Genomic DNA, 19,006 nt, shown 5'->3' on the forward strand with positions numbered 1-19,006 from the left:
TCGAGAACAGAAACAGAAAAAACTATGTCTATTCAGAAATTGTTCCCCGGAACATAAACGTTATCAAACGCGTCCTAAATACAACTAAAAAGGAAAAACCCATTAGATCGAAGTTACACAAACTTCTCCTTTCCTTCCATCTACTTTGTGTTATAGTCAACCAAACCCATCTCATCTGCAAGGCTTGCAGTATCCGGAACAATTCCCCCATTCAAGTTCTTCACAATCCCAGTGCCCCCTACGAGATCTTTCAGCATTTCAGATGGGTCTTTGGCTCCCCCATGCTGGAGAAACTTTGTTCGCAAAGCAGTTCCCGTAGTTAATGACAGCGGATCATCTTGACACAGCTTTTGCCATATGGTTGCCGCAAAACATTTGGCATACAAGTAGCTATAATAACCTGCGAAAGTCATCTTTCATTCTAAGGACCAGATTTCCCGAGTTACGAAATCGTGTAACTTGCAAAAACTGATTGCCCCAACAACAACCAAGTTAAATTATTTCTCGAGTATCTCTGCCCACTATCTTTTCACTAATATCTCCCAAAATGAAGGAAAAATCCAGATTTTCAGATTCTGTATTTGAGCTTCTGAGAGGTTTTTAATGGCGCGCACAAAAATCTCATTCCCATACTTCATCTAAGTTTAGTACTTAAATCAAGCTGCTAATGCTAAATAGGAAACCATGTTTATCCCAGCACACATAACAAAACCAAAAAGTGGTAAGTTCATACCTGCACCATAATTTAGAAGGTGACTAAACCGAGTCTGCCAATGTGTACCTTCGACATGCCTCCAACTAGTATATTGACTTTTCAAATCAGCAACAACTGAGCTTGTATCTCTTTGTCCAGCTAATTGATCCCCAAAAAGTGTTTGATCAATCAAAGCATAAAAGATCTGACAATAGGCAAAAATGAATAAATAAATAGAAGTGAGAATCTTCTCTAAAATAATTTGTTGTGTCATTTATCTTTTAATGCACTTGAAGACCTGGCGCTGTAACTCGGTTGCTGCAAACATCTTTTTGGCACCTTGCATTGACTCAACCAACTTTTCTGGTATTGTTTCACCAGTGGAATAGTGCTTAGCAAATGTCTTCAAGACCCGGTAATCACATGTGTAGTACCTGTAAATATTGCCCAGTAAAGTATGCAACAGATACATAAGCAAAGAGGGGAAGGAAAAATGCAGGGACTGTCTTTTACTGGTTTATTATAATGCGAGACTTGCTACAGAGTCTCTAATGGGAAAATTATTGAGGAAAAAGCTTTTGACCGACCACACAGGTTCATTTCCAAGATCAAGAATTGCAACAGAGAGATGACGTTGTAAGTGGTGGCCCAAGGCAAAGTACTTCTATTTTCCAGATATACAAACAAGTCATTCCAAAGCTTGAGGAATTTCACATTTGTGAACTTGCCGAATCTTCCATTACAGGATTTTCTTTTTTCCATTATGGAGAAAATGCAGCTTTCAACTCACTCAAAAAGGTTTGAAGGCGTTTCAGCCAAGTCAAGAGCCACCCTGGTACCAGAAAAGTGTTGGTACTCCTGAATGAAGAGAAAAGAATTAAAAATAAGATGAACAACTAGGCAACTATCACTTATTATAGTTAAGAAAACATCAGAACAGTACCGTTCTCGACAGCAAAGAATGAAGAGCATGGCCAAATTCATGGAACAGAGTCTCTATTTCAAAATGATTAAGCCTTGCAAGTGACGAATTATGTGAACCTGAAAAGTTACAAATCAGGGCCACAACCTGCAATGTCACCATTTTCCTATTTCAACTTCAAATTAACCAAATATGCAAGACAGTGTATGAATCAATCCAACAAAGTAATTGTACACATGACACTTCATAGTTTGTAAGATCATTCATATAACCGAAAGAATCAAATTGTTGCGGAAAAAAAAGGTGTCACCACCAAATAATTTTCAGTGCAAAGGAATTATAAATGGACTCATTAAAAGTACACGGACGATGGGCCATAAAGGACCATGGGCAGACCTACAAAAGATGCACCAACAGGGACCTCTCTGCTACAATAAATAACTTTGCTAAGTGCAGGAACTTTTAGTAGCTTTTATTATTGCCATTCCTATTGTAGTAATGGTGAGCATTACCCCAATGCCATCAGCACAACAAGAATATACTAGTAGCCATTTCCTCAACTTCAATCTCACGATATAATTCAGCTAGCTTTGCAACTATGTTCATGAAGCTGCAGCTGAAGCTGCCTAGGCATATATATAGCAGTCAACAGGGCCACTTAGTTGGCACAGTGACGGAAATCCCCATCCACCTGATTCTCCAACAAAAGGAAATAGAAGTGACATATCACCTACGCAACAAGCAACTTGGCTTTCTTTATTCTAATTCGATTCACCAACTTAATCTAAAGTATGCTCAAAGCTTAAGATATAACTGTTCCCTCCACAAATATTAAATGAGACTGATGAAGAAAGTAAAAGTCAAGTGCAAAAAAGAAAATCATTAAAGAAATCTACAATAAATCAGACTTAATGAATGTGAGAGCTTCGAAATGCATAGAAATATACAGTACAGGAAGTTGGTACTCTGTGCTAGAAATCCAACGGCCCCCTTTTATTGCAAAATGAGCACAACCTGGATATTTGCCTTTCCTTGCATACAAATCAAGGTATAGATAACCCAAATCCCCCTGAGACAAGATGAATTCTTCACTTTGAATAGGAGATTGTGAAAATGTCAGAACAAATTAAAACAGCAATGAACTTAGCTATCTATACATGAATATACCTCTTCAGGGTGATGAAGAGCCATCTTAAGTACATCTGAGTGCCAGGATTCACCTGGTGCCAGAGGAACGCTATGAAATGTAGCACCAAATAGTGACTGCACCAGGATCTTCAATCCCTCAATACACCTTGGTAAAGGGAAATATGAGGCTACAACCTGCTCGACATCATATAGCATAAGATCCTTTCAACTTACAGAACAATAATTATTATATCGAAAGTTAAAAATTGTTGATTTACTTAAAAGTGCGGTTGTTACAAGAAGAGACTGATCTGTATACATGCACCGAAAAATAGACAAAACAGTGTTACTTACTGAGGAGTCCAGATCATACATCGAGGACTTCATCATAGCTGTATAGTAAGCCTCATCCCATGGCTCTAAATCTACGCACTGACCACTTTTCTGCCTTTTAAAATTTTGAATTGCATTAAACTCCTGCACTAAGAATAGCCGCATGTGAATTAAGGAAAAAGACATCAATCTCATAAAATCTATGGCTATGTTGATTGCATCAACACTACCCATTACAAAATGTTATGAGAAATGAACACCTTATCAGCCTTGTCTCTGACCATCTCACTCATCTCAAGCAAGAAGGACATCACGACATCAGGTGAAGAAGCCATGTTTTGCTTTAGTGCAAATTCTGCATAGGATGCATACCCTGTTATCTGCTTTCGCCAGTAAGTAGAAAGCAAAATCACTAAGAGATAAGGATTAACGTAGACCTTCAACAGAAAACAGACTACTCAAGAAAGAGATAATTCAAGATGAAGAAAGTAAAAACAAAATTTCTGAGATTCAATTTGTTTTATGACTATTTTGAGTTGAGATGCTATGCCTAAATCCGTAATACTAGTATCAATAGTCCCTAAGACATTTTGAAATCAGCCATCTTAAGTATTAATATAGGTGTTTGGTTTCTATAAACCCTAACTTATCAAGTCCCCATTCCAGTATCAATTCTACTCAATTTTAACAATTGTTAGTGCTTTCTTGCTGTTTGTTACAACTCTACAGTGCCAGAGGGTGCCTTCGAAACAAGAAATCCTCAATTCACTGACAATATTAATACATCACTGATAGGAACAACATCAAGATCTAAAAGCTTACTTCTATTACATATTTCTTCTTAAGAATCATACAGATAAAAGAAGCCTAATAACAACCTTGATGAGATGCTTATCTGAATATCTCTCTGAAATGTGCCCCTCCCTAAGATGCTAAAAATGCATTTATCCCTTTTTGTCTTGGTATTATATAAAGCATGGTCTCTTTTGCATAACATTCTTAACTCCTTTTCTTAATACCCCATTCCAATGTGTTATTAAAGGACATCTTTGCACATGAGAACTTGTACCAAAACACAAGAAACTCTCCCTTGGATATGCATTTGTGCTAGAAGATATTGGAAAAATGTGCAGATTGCATGACTGGCCAATTGTAGAGTATGAGATAAAAAAATTCACTAGAAAAGGAATTATCCCAGATATGAGCAACTCAATTGGAAAGTTTCCCTACAAAACAAGATTCTAGAAGCATCATCATAAAAAACCAAAACACAAGCATGATAATGAGCCTTAAAGTTAAAAGAAAATCCTCCGGTGCTGAGGTTTTTCCCCGACAGAAATTGTGACGGAATAGAATCTAAGATGAGGACGTAACTTAAGGCTTCATTCATGAGCCTTAACATACAGCAAGAAAAAATCAGGTCGAGCAAACAAGAAGTAAAGAGTTCCAGAAATTTGAGTACACAATAAAAGAACAGGCGGAAATTAAACTGCATTATAAGATGTGTCGCAAATGGAATTACCCCAACAAGGAAGCATAAAACAAAGTACAAGAAGACAATACCTGTGCTAGCTCATGGCGAGCAGCTATAAGCTTATCAAGGACTCCCAAGTTTGCAACTGGGACGGAATTCCCTTCAATGTAAGCCATTTTCCTGACCTGAGAAAGTTGAGCTTTGCTGAGCATAGCTAAGAAAACTCAAGGATGGAGAAAATGGAGTATTGAATAATTCTCATATCATCTAATATGAAGGTAAACTCAAAGATATGCTCAAATCATGAGTTAATTCGGAATTAGAAAAGCAATAGGATAGGCAAACCTCTTCATCTGCTACCCATTGCAAAACAGAAGAAAGACTAGCTGGGTCTGTAATTATTCGAGATCCTTTCTCTTCATGTTGCTCGTTGACTTTGTTGATCCCATCGACATTCCCGATGTGGACCTATATATGGGCTTACAGATCCTATGCAAATGTTTGGGAATGCGTGTAGCTGGAAATACATCCACAGAACCCATGTCAACGGCCATATTTTGGCCAAACCTGCGGGAACAAATTAAAGTGCAAATTGAAAAATTAAAACCTGGTAACCAATTACAAAGAGATGAATTTTGCCTTGGTGACAACTAGAAAAATGTTGTGCTGAGAACCACACTTACTCCTGGCACAATTGAGAAATTTCTGTGTTTAGCTGATTGACTCTCTCCAGTTTCTCTGAAATAGAAAATCACAACTTTCACTTTCTGAAGAAAATGATTTACTGTGTTATAGGCTAGAATAGAATGTACCACTGCTAAGATGAATTCCGCCCTTTTCAAAGTCTAAGCACAGATAGCTAGCAGCCCTTTGAGCTTCTTTTGTAAGCAGGTGACCCTCATCTTCAGCTTTTTTCACCGCATCATACAGACTATGGTTTGTATTAAGGTACTACATGGTGATGAAAACAGAATAGAAACAAGAGTGACCATTAATAGGCAGTTCTCGGCTTGATAAATTTCAATCAACCGGTCACCGTTGATTATACTAACTGAAAGTCAAAAAAATGGTCACCTCACATGTAGATAATCGTTAATTCTCATTGACGCCTTGTTGGCCTCCTCAACAAACTCCCTGATAAGCAGGCCAATCAGAACATGCATGTAGAATTGAACTCAGACAAATGCAACTAGAGGGCAATGAAAATAATGATAGAGTAGTTATTTTGTGAAGAAATGTTGAAACAAAGAAAAGATGATATCACTTATATAAGGACCTGTCAGGATGAGTATTCCTACAAAGCTCTGCGGAATCCACAACTGAGCAAACCTAGCACATGAGACAAAGTTGGAACCTCTAGAACAACTAGATAGATAATATAATCAATTCATGAAGAAAAGTGAAATCCTAAACCATGATCATACCTTGTCTGAAATCTCATCCATGGCTCGAATTATCTCAGCCGCCGAAGGCATCCCACATATATAGGTCACCAATTCTGTCGACCTGACAAAAGTACAAAATATTCATAAACCTAAAATGGCATAGAGTAACACAAACCAACAGGTTCTACTCAAGCAGTATCCAACACCTTTCACTATACCAAAAACATCAATCCTGGGACAAACTTATATTGCCTTGTTTTTGCATTACTTTGCCAATATTGCAGCACAAAGGAGCAGCATCACAGAACATCATCAATTCACCTCCATTTTCTCAGAAAAATGCATGGCTTATATGAAGAGAGAATGCAATTCATTAAGCTTCAAAATGCTTGAATTTCAATAAAACATTATCACCAAGTGCAACGTCAAGTTGTGCACTCAATCATCCGTGTCAGAAAACTAAGACATTAAGAGTCCTTAGGATTCCTCTACAATCTAAAATTCTTAAACAGACAGGTGGAGAAGAGTGATGCATGAACTTTGCAACTTTTTCAAAAGTTTGGCTTCGTAGTCACCTCTACAATAATTCTCATTATATATTTAAAATATAACTACAGCATGGAATGTAAAAAGAGTCCTGGTGCCCAAGTTTCCAGTAAATCACAAACAGTTACGACAACAATATCATGAGCATAATCAACGGTATCAGCAAGCTACAATACAAATCACGCTAAAAAAATTCTTCAACTTTCTCAATTGACGAACTAATAAAATTCTATGAGCTTACAGAGTGTGTTCATTTGAATTCCTTTCAGCCCCTAAAAATCGAATACCATCCAAAATGAGACGGAAATGATCGAAACCAGCTTCCTGATGATTCGATTCCACCAAAGCATGAACACTCGGCTAAACGCAAAGTTCCGCGACCAATCATCCATGTCACACAGTTCAGTCAGACTACGCTCACGAAACTCTCCTCAACTACTGAAACCGCAACGACGCAATCGAAACACATCAATACATTGGCGTTCCAATCAGCGCCTCACCTTTCGATAGCCTCGTCCACAAAGCGTTGAAAGCCTTTGGGATTCTTCAGATGTTGGATCCCATAGAGGCCAGTCGGCGCTCCACTGTGCGAAGTCTCCTGAGAATAAGCTCGAATCCTGACAAGAACCGAGCTGTGACTGCGTAATATCGGCGTGGCAATTAGATCAAAGAGTGTTCGTCGGACTACGGCCGACATGGTTCAGCGATGGCGGGGCGGCGGCGGCGGCGGCGGCGGGAAATAGGAATGCGGGAAATAGGATACCGGACACCGCCGGGTGGCTGCCGACCGGCGATCTGGACACCGACCGAGGCGTACCGAGCGACAGGCGACGAGAGCACAGAAGGGAAGAAGATAGAGTCACGTATGGCCATCGAGCGGGAGCTGCAAGCCCTAACCCCTAAGGACACTTTACAAACATAAACTTTGGGCCGGGCTTGTTCTGTTCCGGCTCGATTTCAAACGGGTGATGTCCGTACCCGAATTTTTTGGGATGGGCTAATTTTGTAGTATAAGCCCGGCCCATAACGGCCCATTTATAACCCTAATGTCACTTACAAACATGAACTCCTGGCATGTCTTTCGGGTTTCCTTGACTCGAAACTTCAATTGGAAGAACTCCCATCGCCCCTTCGCTTGTCGTAGAGCATGGTCGAATGCAATACAAGAAAAAAAATAAAAAAATACCCATGTGATGAAAGATATTGTGACAACAAAATAATTTCTAGATATTTAAGATTTTTTCTGTTTGACTAACTGGAATAATCTTTCCAATTGTAAATGCATTTTGATGAGAATATGTCGAATCGTCTTGGAATTAGGGAATGAGAAAACTTAAAAAATATATAATAAGAGGGACATTCAGAAAAATTCAAGAATTATAAAGGTCTCACTTCTCATAATGTGGACTCTAATTTTCTTTTTTCTTACTCTTTTTTTTTATTCCAAGCTTTCACTATGTAGCCAGCCTAGCACTAATGAAAGTAGCATATTTAGGCGAGTGGGAGTGGCTAATTTAATGAAATGAATTTACTAAGGGTTTCACAAATTTAGGATGATCCCCCATGAAAATTGCCTCCATTTGCCTCGAAAGCTTGGTTCCAAGGGCTGATTGATTGGTTTATATCTTCGGAATCATTTAATATGATTAAAGCACGTAGAGTGGGAAACTGTAGATATAGTTTTGTAAGCAGCTGGAGGACCATTGTTCATTTCATAATGCTACCTTAGCCGGACCACATGTCTTTATTCATAGCGCTCCCTTTTTAGGGGCTTGGTAAGTGTTTGCTTTCAGGGTTTTAAAAAAAATTGCGTGATAATGTCAAAAGAGTCGCAAAACAAGAAATCGGAAAGCAACTTCATACAGCGTGAAACGGGATTCTCGGATCAATTGAATGACCCATGTAAGTTTAATCAGCACTTAAGGGATTTCCCATTAGAGAATACAAGAGCTGGACCACATGCATCATTTAAAAAGTATGAAAGATGAATAATATAATCATTTAGGGGGAATGACAAAGACACAGATGGACTCTTAAAAGAACAGCAAACGCAGATGGGCAAGTAGTGGAGTACTATGTCCCTCATTTGGCTAATTGTGGGTTCAACGTGAATCCCATTAATATCATTAGGTAGAGCGAGCTTATTTCTCATAATATAAAACTCGGAGTGATTGATTTCACATTATATATATTCTCACTTTAGAACAAGAACTTACCCAGTTAGCGTTGATTCCCAATTTATAGAGTCGAGAATTACCTCTGTCGACCGTAGGAATTGTCCAAGATCAACTCGGGATCTGCTGGGTGTTGTTTTTGGATTTCTTGTATTTGTAGGTTGGTTTAGTTTATTGATAGGCGGAAGTTTTGTTGCTTGAATTATGGAGAATGCTTGGTTCTTTGACTGCTTTCTTGCCCATCGCATTGCCATCTTTTATCACTTGAATTAGTCTTCATGTATGCATCAAGCCCAAGAATGGCAGTAAAATTTGCAAATATCCATCAGTGTTGCACTGTTCTAACTTAAGTGAAAGCACATGATTTTCCCCGTGAAGAATTTAGTAGAGACATCATATAGACTATGCATTTGCATCTCCCCCTCCACTAAATTCTAGATGATTTCATCGGTTTGGTTTGGTCATTGATTCTGCACAAGGAATAGGGAATCGGACTAATTATTGTGAAATTGGGAACCACTAAAAATAGGTCAGTTCAGTCCAATTCTTGAATAGAGTCAAGACCAATGCTCACCCCTTTTTATAACTAATTGATTTGACAAAAAACCGAATTTTACTAGGTATTCGATAAGATCCATTTATTTTAAGGTACACGTGGTCGAGCACATCATTAACTATTGAAGACTGACCTTAGCAGACCAAGCATTGGTAAAAATGTAGGAATATTATCATACTCTAGATAGTTTTCTAAAAAATCAGATTAACTGTATGCGAAAAGATCTCCTTTTGGGTCGGTTTTCCTATTTATACTTTCATAACAATGCTTTATCAAAAACAAATGTCAAAACTCTCATTTTATCGAGCCAAATCATACAGCTGGTAAAAGAAAGTATGTCATACAGTAAACCAATATTCATATGTCAGAAACCAACGTATGCAAGTACAATGTATATTCGCCTATGCAGCCGGTTGTCTATAGGTACTATCTAAAGGCATTATGCAAAGACTGATATAATACACCCTAGCATGTTAGTATATGCTGATAGCAATAGCAATAGGTTCAGGCTATTGCTATCAATTATGCATGTGGCTAGCGTTATCAAACATGCGCACCTAAGCTTTTGAATTTTTTAAATATTTAATGCAATCGCGTCTTTATTATTCTATTAGATCCTCGGTATATTTGCAATTTGTCTGGGATATGGTCCTTGGGCACTTTCCGCCGCATAAAGTAATCTTTACATGTTACCAAAAAAATCCACAACCTAAAATGCTCCTACTAAAGCACTTCAGTGTAAAATACATATATAGATATGAACTAGTGTGATACCCAATGAATTAAAAGAGCTCTCATTTGTATATTAAGGAAATGAAAAAGGAAATTATTAGAAACTCCAAATAAAAAAACAAAAAAACTTAAACTAATAGGTGAATGAGACCACACGTTAACATAGAACATATAAACTCCATTGTCAAGTTATGATATTTCAACACTCGACGTACACATGAAAGAGGTTAAATTTGACTCAAATGGTGCTTTTATTTCACTGAAAATTTCATGATAAAAGAAAGTATTTTTACATAAAAGCCATTTTCAAGGAAAATAGTTAATTTTCTTTTATTTAGCGGTTTAGGAAAAGTAATTTCCTTATCGCCACAAAGGAAAGCGGTTTTCTCCCTACGTAACCTTGCTATTTTCAATTTATGAAAACCATTTTCCATAGATGGCCTAGTTTTCTATAATCCAAACATCGAATAGTCAAAAAACAATTTTTGCAAAAATAATTTTCTTCAAACAAACATACCATGATGTTACGTTAGAAAGTATAGCCGAAAAAGTTTAGTTGATAGATAAAAGGAGAGCATATGCATATAAAAAGCATATATAAGTTATATTGTTAAGTGATGAAGGATATTTTGGTACTCTTGTAGTCTTGATGTCGAACCATTAACATCTTTCGAGTCCTTGCTTTGTTAAATAGCAAGAAGCTGGTTTCTTAGTAGTGGTGCGCAGCTCACATCCTCGTATTTGTCGTGACCCGAAAAGTTTGCTTCGTTGTAAAGTACAAGCAAACCCTGCCCAACAAACACTTGGATTTAAGTAGTGATATATCCAGATATACACCGTATTTTGTCATATTGAAGCGAATATTCCGGGACAAGGATTTGCAACTCTTTCGGCTTTGATGGTATTTCGCGCTTAGTGCTTTTAGTTTAATGTCGGGATCCAGCTACGCGCGATTCAACGGGCCCGTTTCGTGTGCTCTTTGGATATTTAATCATCAGTAATCAGACGCACGATGGAGTAGAATAGTGTTGCTATTAGCAATTTGGAACCAAGCCCGATCGAGTTGGAACTTACTTTAATTAAACATTTCGATTGGTTGGGTTTTCCATTTTCTTGCCTTTTCTTGTGGGGAAAGACAAGTCACGTTTCTCCACACGCTGAAGAAAAGATCTTTTCGTTTTTTCCATCTTCTTGACCAAACAATACCATATCGTCATTTCCTGGCAAAGCCCCTGCGGAAGAAATCGAACTTTCGATCAGCCGATAATTTGGATCCGTGATGCGTCGAGGAAACCGAAATTATGTAAACTAATCCCGAATCAACGAGAAAAACAGTGGAGAAACTAGCATCAGAGGTACAAGATGATGAGATTAAAACTCTTTTGAGATATTTTTTTCGCTGATTCATTATTATATTCAGCATCTGAAATTATTGTTACATGGGAGGAGAAATTTTGCATAGATTCTCAGTTCTGCCGCTTCCTAACGCTGCAGTTATTAGTGAAAGCTAAGGTTCGACGTTTTTTTGTACAAGCTTAGGTTGCGGAGATTTGGAATTAAATGTTATTGAATGGTCCGCGCATGGAAGAGCCTAGAGCGCCCTTCTTCCGCCTAGGAGCGGACGTTAGCGCTCCTAGCGAATTCGCTCATGTCTATGTCGCCGAAGCCACTCTGGGCAAAACTTTCGACTCCGGTACTCTCGCGGTTGAACAACCAAGAAGGGTCGCCACCCGCTGAGGGACACACCCCGAATTCGCCGTAATCCTCTTGACGATCTCCCTCGAACATGAAGTTCCATGACGACGGGTTCCCGAGGAACGTCTCCCACCGTACGTGATTCATCCAGGGGTCGTCGAAGCTGCTAATATTCGGGTCGAAGGATGGAGACTTGCCTGTCGAGAAGTTATCGATTATTGGAGAGCTGAAGTTGTCGGAGCTTCCGTCACAAGGATACACTGGCGTCTCGTGGTTGCTAACTTCGAACTTGGCTTGCTCGTTGGCTTTAGAAGGGACCTGTTCGTTAGCTTGTTCTTGGAGGGGCTTGTGAGTGACTGGATCAATGCCCATCCTAATGAGCTTCTTCTTGATATGGGTGTTCCAGTGGTTTTTGATCTCGTTGTCCGTTCTTCCGGGTAGTCTAGCTGCTATTTTGGACCACCTGAGGCAGATGAAAATGGCTAAGAAGTAAATATATTTAGGTAAAAGGGGGAATTTTCTTTGGTATAATGAAAGCTTAATCATATTTATACATCTAAGGAAACTCAGCACTACAATTCACAAGGAAAATATGAACGACAAACGAAGAGGAGCAACATCAGCGGGCACAATCTCTAACATCATCAAACCAAAAAATAGAAAAAAGAAAGAAAAACATAATTTTGTTTGGGTTAAAAAAAGAAGAAGAAGAGGAAGAAGAGGAAATCTCAAACGCATTTATATTGTCGGATGAATAACTGGACTAACCATATGTTATTATCTTTCAAATCATTATGTGTAAATAGTTGGTGGCACTACGGTAAAGTAATAATTGATGATGATACTGACCTATTGCCGAGAGTGGCATGGAGATCGATAACCAGGCTTTCTTCGGCTTCATTGAGGAGGCCGCGCTTGAGATCGGGGCGGAGGTAGTTGGTCCAGCGGAGGCGGCAGCTCTTGCCACAGCGGCGGAGCCCAGCGAGCTTGGGGACGGCCCGCCAGCAGCATTGGCCGTGGGTGAGTATGAAGTTGACCAGCTTCCGGTCCTCCTCCGCCGTCCACGGCCCTTTCTTCACCCCAAGCTTGTCGCAGCACGGCTGCCTGCCCATCGCTCTCCCCTCGCTCCGGCTTACTCGCGACGCTCAAAATTGCATATAAAATCCCACGAACTCACTCCTAATGGAAGTAACCCCCACCTCACCCACCTTTATATACTAAGTTCATTTCATCCCCACTATTAACTTTTTTTTTTTTTTTTTAATATGAGTAGGGGTTTGTTGTCTCACGCTTATTTCGTGCGCGTGCATTTGACCTTCCGGGGACATAGCCCGAATCATGCACCTATTAGTAATTTTGCCAAAGATTGTGACCAAGTAATGAGCCTACCACGCCCGTCATAGTACATTCACCATTCGTCGGGGAAGAAGAGAACGCGAGAATTCATATGTCCTTAGCAACTTGGCATAGCGATCCTCTCTGTTAAGTACATCAACTCGATTTGTATCCCATTTCAAGTTGTGACATATTTTAAAAAATTTACTAAATGGTGATGAAATAGTCTTTGATTAAGCAGTCTCGGATCGTAATTTGCATCTCAATGAGTTATTTATCTAAATATTGTGGCCTTTAATTGATATGTTGAGGTCTATCATTGAGAGGGCTCCTAATCAAATGTAATTTGATATTAGTGTGGTGTTTCGACACTTCTCGACATGAGAGGTGGAGCTTATATTATTATTGATATATATATATATTGGTGCTTAAAATGAGAGGATGTATTTAATAAGTTGAGAGGATCCGCATCCTCTCTATGGAACGTGCGTTATAGATCGGCAGCTTGCCTGTCTACCTAATTGTGCTTGCACGAGACTACGGAAGGGAAAGAAGAGAAATATCGCTTTAATCAATAATAATTACATTTACCTAAAAAGGTGAAAAATTTCTAGCCCGTTTGGAGCGTGCACAAATTTCAACTAGCTCCCCAACATAGACCATCGTCCACAGTGCCGTCTCGACGCAATCGCCAAACTACGTGATGGGGGCTCGTTGTGGCCCTTGTGGGGTTAATGAGGATAGATTCTAATATCGAGCCTAGAACATGTTAATAAGATCTATTTTGTGATTAACACACGATTAGGAGAGAAAAATTGAAAATTTGAACTCTAAAAAGCAATCTCATCTAATTATATGAGAATTTAGTGCGCACTTAAACTATTTTAGTTTCCTCCAAAGAAATACAATTTGAAATATGTGGTTTGCAGAACATTTAAAAGTTTAATTCATTCAATTTACTGTCATTCGCTCTAGAATATCTTTATTAGAATAAAACCCTAATATCGTCCTTTCTTAAAATTAGACATCGATTTTAATTACTAGGAAAACGACTTTAGATGCGTACTTTCCTTAGAATCAGACCCATCTATCAAGTAGGAATCGAGAGGATGAAGAAAATTCATAACAATGAACTAAACAAAATCAGAACAAATCAAAGGCATGTGTTCTTAAAAAATAGACTACTTTAGGGTTTAAATTAGGAAGTACTTAGTCAACAAACATGCTTGGTGTTAAAAAAATAAAAATAAAAAAATAAAATGCTTCAATGCATCTAAGATATTATAGTGAATGAAGAAGTTCTTTTAATTTAATAGGAGAAATTCCAAATAAAAGCTCGAAATGCCTTCATTTTTTCAAATAAGAATCTGAAGTTGACATTATGTCAAACAATGGATCTGAAGTAGCCATGTTAGTTTTTTAAACAAAAGCCTGAAGTAGTCATGACAGTTTCAAATAAGGGCCTAATCTCATCGAGAGAAGTGTTAAAAAAGTCATAAACCTTTTACATTTGTGTCAATTTAATCATAAACCATTTTTTTGTGCTAATTTAATCTTAAACATTTTTATTTTGTGCAAATACAGTAATTTCCAATCAATTTTGGCCTGATTTTGCTAATTGGACGTCGGCGGCTATCGTGGCATGATCGGTGCCAACATGGATAACTTTTAATAATTTTTTTTTCCTTTTGCTCCTTCTTCCTTCAATCGGTTGTCGGTTGGCGGTCAACCGAGGTGACGGCCGGGGCAAGGCTCGCCCTCATTGCCCAAGCTAGTGATGGCCGGCAAGGCTAGCTTGAGGCCACTTAGGCCGCGAGGGTGGCCTTGCACCGAGCTAGCAAGGCTTGCCCTTTACTAGATTTGGCAAGGTCAAGCCTCGCCCATGGCCGGTGAGGCTCGGCCTGAGGCTGCCCTTGCAGCCACTAGTGAAGTGGCCTGGCAAGGCTCGCCGGCTGGAGGAAGGGGGAGGAGAAGAAAAAAAGAAAAAAGGAAAAGAATAAAAAATATTAAAATATTATTAAAAGTTATCAACGTTAGTACCGATTGAGCCACATCAGCAAAATCTAACCAAAATTGGTCGGAAATGATTGAATCGACACAAAGTACAAATATTTAGGATTAAATTGACACAAAAAAAAGGTTTATAACTAAATTGGCACAAATATAAAAAGGTTTAGTACTTTTTCAACACTCCTCCCTAACCTCACTGGTTAATGCTAGTTAAATATTATGGTCAATCGAGGGCATTTTCGTTAAAAGGTGGTTTTAATTTGAAATTATTTTTTATCTTTTGTTTTCTCTTTTCTTTTTTCTTTTCCTCCTTTTGGCAGGCTTACAAGGGTTGCCCTCCACTGCACTAGCGAGAGCCTGGGTCAGGTGACCCTTGCCTAGCCTCTCCTATCGTTGTAGGTGGTCGATCTTGGGCTAACCATCAGCCAAGAAGAAAGGAAATAAAGAATGAGAGGTTTTTTTTTAAAAAAAAAAACGAGTAAAAGACGAAAATGCCTTTGACCGACTAGAAAGTCAAGCTCTTTTTTGAAACCGACTTATTCATTTTAGCTCCTCAATTGAAATGAAATCCATTTCATGTCTTAAATTTAGAAAACAATGGCACTTCAAATCTTTATTTGAAATAAGACCTATTTTAGACTCTAAATTGAGAAAATAAGGACACTTCAAACTCTTATTTGAAATTTTCCTTATTTAATATTAAAAGATATGAAAGAACAAAATTCACGAGTTCTAATTTTATAACATAACTCTAGTCTAAAATTGATTTAGGGTGCGTGTTCATTGCACAAAAATAGAAAAAAAAATGATTGTTTATATTGTTTTAAAAAATTAGTCAACTAAAAATATTTTCATCATCAATAACAATCTATGCCTAATTATTTTTGTAGATGATGACAAAAATTTCCATTAATTTATTTCTCTAAGTAATACAAATAATTATTTTTCAAAAAATATTTTCTAAATCACTCATGTTTCGTGAAACAATGCACCCTTAGCACATCTAAAAAGCTATGGCGAACAAATTTATTCACTTAATAAAAAAATGCTGAAAGTTCTATCGAATTATAGTTAATCTATCACACAATTTAATATGGTTCTTTATTTTAAGAGAAATTTAAATGGAATAAATAAATTCTGTGAAATTTATTCTAAACTTGCAATAAAATCTTTAAAAGTAAACGAAGTTGAAGATTGCACATGGTTTCATTTCCTCCGATGTTCTTATTTAAAGTATGGCTCCCATGATCGTGCCCTGAAAATCGCCTCTTCTATATGCGCTGTACGTGCTCAGCATCTTTTCTATCTCAACCTTAGGCTCCTTGAATTATGATATTCTCCTAGAATGCCATAAATATTGCCGTGAAATGAACCTCATTTTCTTTCCTTACATCACATCTCATAATTATCGATTTTACAAAACGGTTCAAGAAATTCTATATTGAAGGGGCAAAGCAATCGGTTCCTAACGAGGCGCGTGCACACGGCATCTCAGCTTGGCTTTTGGGAAAGCTATCATGATCTTTCAGTGAAAGCTGCTGGCGAACTAATAAGGATTGTTTTCCATATCGTGGAAGGGCTTTGTTTTTATTTGCTCCGGAGTGTTTGGCTCTACGCTTTGGCTGGGAACTTAGAAATGGAGGTATTATCAGGTGCACTGTATACATGTGATGCCAATGCATTTTAATCCTTAGATATGGTGGGTTCCGCGTGGACTCATTAAAATCGAAGGTCGAGATCAACTGAGCTCCTGTGGAGCTGGAGCATCTAAGAACTTCTCCTGGATTTGGATGGGCTGCTGGAGAATGTGCCATCCAGTCGCACAACTCCACCTAAGCGGCCAAATTTCAAGGCCCCTCAATTTCAACTCTTACTTAAGCATGCCATCACCCTTCTCGTCAGCACTCAGCTATGGCGGTGCTTCTTCCTCCAAGGCAATCGACCAGGCCCGACAAGATTTTGTTAAAAATCTTGGTGATGACAGAGCTTTGTTTTTATTCTTTAGTAAATGTTGTTGAGTGCTGGAATGTTTTGTTTCCAAATTCCGTTTCTTTCGTGAGAAATCGATAATTTAAAATTTTTGTTTCTAAAATAATCATCCTTATTGCTTATAAAAACGTTTTCACTATTAGCAACAATTAACTCCTAGACATTTTTTTTTGAGAAAATTACCAAAAAAAAGTCTTAAACATATCACACATGTAACGGTTTAGTCCTCTTGTACTTTTTTGATGATTTGTTAATATAATTTTTCTTATCAATTTTAACAGAAAAATGCCGACATGATAGTCTAGTTAAAATCAAGCTATCTTATATGGTATGACCAGCACCAACATAGATAATTTTCACAAAATTTTCTGAATTTTTTCTCTTTTACTTTTTTATGATGGTGGTGAGCGCCGACAATTAGTAAGGGCACATGGCCGATAAGAGTTATTAAGCCCTTGAAAGAAAAAAAGAAAAAAGAAGAAAGAGAAAAAAGAAAGTACATTAGCATAAACTCACCTTTCTGACAGCGCAAAGCACGAAAGGAAAGCACATTGGGAATCAAGCTTGGGTGATTACATCTATAATCTCCCTCTTGACTCTTAACACGGGTACTCATGGAGGCGAAGGCATAAACTGACCTTTCTACAGCGCAAACACAGTGCGAATCAAAGCTACAATGATCGGATTTTGGAATGGCGACTCAACAAGTGGCTTGCTTCACTAAATCAAAGATAAAGACAAGTCGGGTTTTGATATTGGGGTTGAAGTGTAAAGGGAGGAAAAGCTTTTAGCCTTTTTTGACTTCGTTACCGAGGGGCTTAAATGATTCGACGTTGAGTTGTCCTTTAGGATCACCTTATTGATTACAAATAGGACTAGCTCCCATGCTTCCTTATTCTTTTCATAAGATAAAATAAAATTGAAAAAACAGACACCTATACCTAGACCAGCATGCGGATTTTTTTCTTTTCAAAAAGGTTTAATTAACTATAGAGGCATGTATCGAGTACATAAACGCCAAGTTGCAATGTAATTTAATTTTCGCAATATTTTATGACAATGGAATTAAGTGAAAATGAAACGTGAAAATACTGGACTATTTTAATTACTCTAGTATACTAGAATAATAGTTGTCCCACAAAAAAAAAAAAAAAAGACTAGTATAAAAGTGCCAAGCGGAAAAACAGTTACAAAGGCCACATTGGTCGTAAGTTTCATGCAATATCCTAACGCATATACATAATTTTTCTTACAAGAAAATGTACCTGAATAAATGTAACGGATCTAAGAAATACCATATTCATTTTAGGCAACAAATGAGACACAAGTCAAAGCTCAATTGGATCAACTGTAGTTAGTTTGAAAATGACATAGTACTTGGTCTTGGAGAAAATGTGCCATGACATGCCCACACCTATTTGTTGTTTATTAACATAGGGTGAATTATGACAAGACAAACGATGAAAGAAATTTTTTAAAAGAAAGTGAGTTGTTATTGCACTTAGGATGGTCCCTTTTAGCGAATTTTATGATGGAATGGAGTTCCATCACCGAGCGAAGTGATAATGGAGTTCCCTCGCTAAAGAAGTAATTTGTTGACATTGCTATGCTATGATATTTCTTTTTATCACAAGTTACATTTCCATCATATATGGTTCACAAAGCTGTGTTACATTCCCTATATAGATAAATTTTCCGGAATTCCAAGTTATAGCGAATGTACCAGTTGAAGATCAGTTTAGAACAAGCGTTAAGCGAAATTGGTGAACAAGCCATACGTTCATCTCATTAGGTTTTCCATGTTATACAAAGCTTTTCAGCTGTATCGAAGGGAAAAATCAAGTTGAAACTGGCCCAAGCAAAAGAACTGGCATCTGTCCCAGAAAAAGATTAAACAACGAACGAGTGAGATGTGGGTTTTGGAAGCTGCTTGCCCAAAGCAGACGAGAATCAGAGGACAGAATAGAACGCACGGGAACCGAGCCGTGTGCCGATCACGGCGGGATTTTTAGATTTCGTTGCGAAGGCCACCA

At 38.0% G+C, this 19,006-nt stretch overlaps 2 protein-coding genes across 2 annotated transcripts; both read right to left on the reverse strand.

Moving 5' to 3' along the window:
- Window positions 1-11: 11 nt before the first annotated feature.
- On the reverse strand, window positions 12-7,350 carry LOC104424338 (mitochondrial intermediate peptidase, mitochondrial). Its single transcript, XM_010036716.3, is given in 18 exon segments — window positions 12-400; window positions 734-899; window positions 993-1,128; window positions 1,485-1,552; window positions 1,638-1,763; window positions 2,569-2,685; window positions 2,784-2,939; window positions 3,099-3,221; window positions 3,338-3,457; window positions 4,641-4,736; window positions 4,897-4,982; window positions 4,985-5,118; window positions 5,235-5,289; window positions 5,364-5,502; window positions 5,631-5,685; window positions 5,828-5,880; window positions 5,976-6,057; window positions 6,983-7,350. Coding segments are annotated over 18 exon segments (2,169 nt in total). The 5' UTR covers window positions 7,180-7,350; the 3' UTR covers window positions 12-140.
- Window positions 7,351-11,307: 3,957 nt separating this feature from the next.
- On the reverse strand, window positions 11,308-12,816 carry LOC104424339 (MYB-like transcription factor ODO1). The gene is made up of 2 exons (XM_010036717.2): window positions 12,489-12,816; window positions 11,308-12,102 (listed from the first exon to the last, which is right to left on the reverse strand). Exons 1-2 carry the CDS (start codon window positions 12,749-12,751, stop codon window positions 11,556-11,558), a joined length of 810 nt encoding a protein of 269 aa, XP_010035019.1. The 5' UTR covers window positions 12,752-12,816; the 3' UTR covers window positions 11,308-11,555.
- Between the last annotated feature and the right edge of the window lie 6,190 nt (window positions 12,817-19,006).

The sequence above is a fragment of the Eucalyptus grandis genome, chromosome 11, assembly GCF_016545825.1.
Source record: "Eucalyptus grandis isolate ANBG69807.140 chromosome 11, ASM1654582v1, whole genome shotgun sequence".
In the NCBI taxonomy this organism is placed as follows: Eukaryota; Viridiplantae; Streptophyta; class Magnoliopsida; order Myrtales; family Myrtaceae; genus Eucalyptus; species Eucalyptus grandis.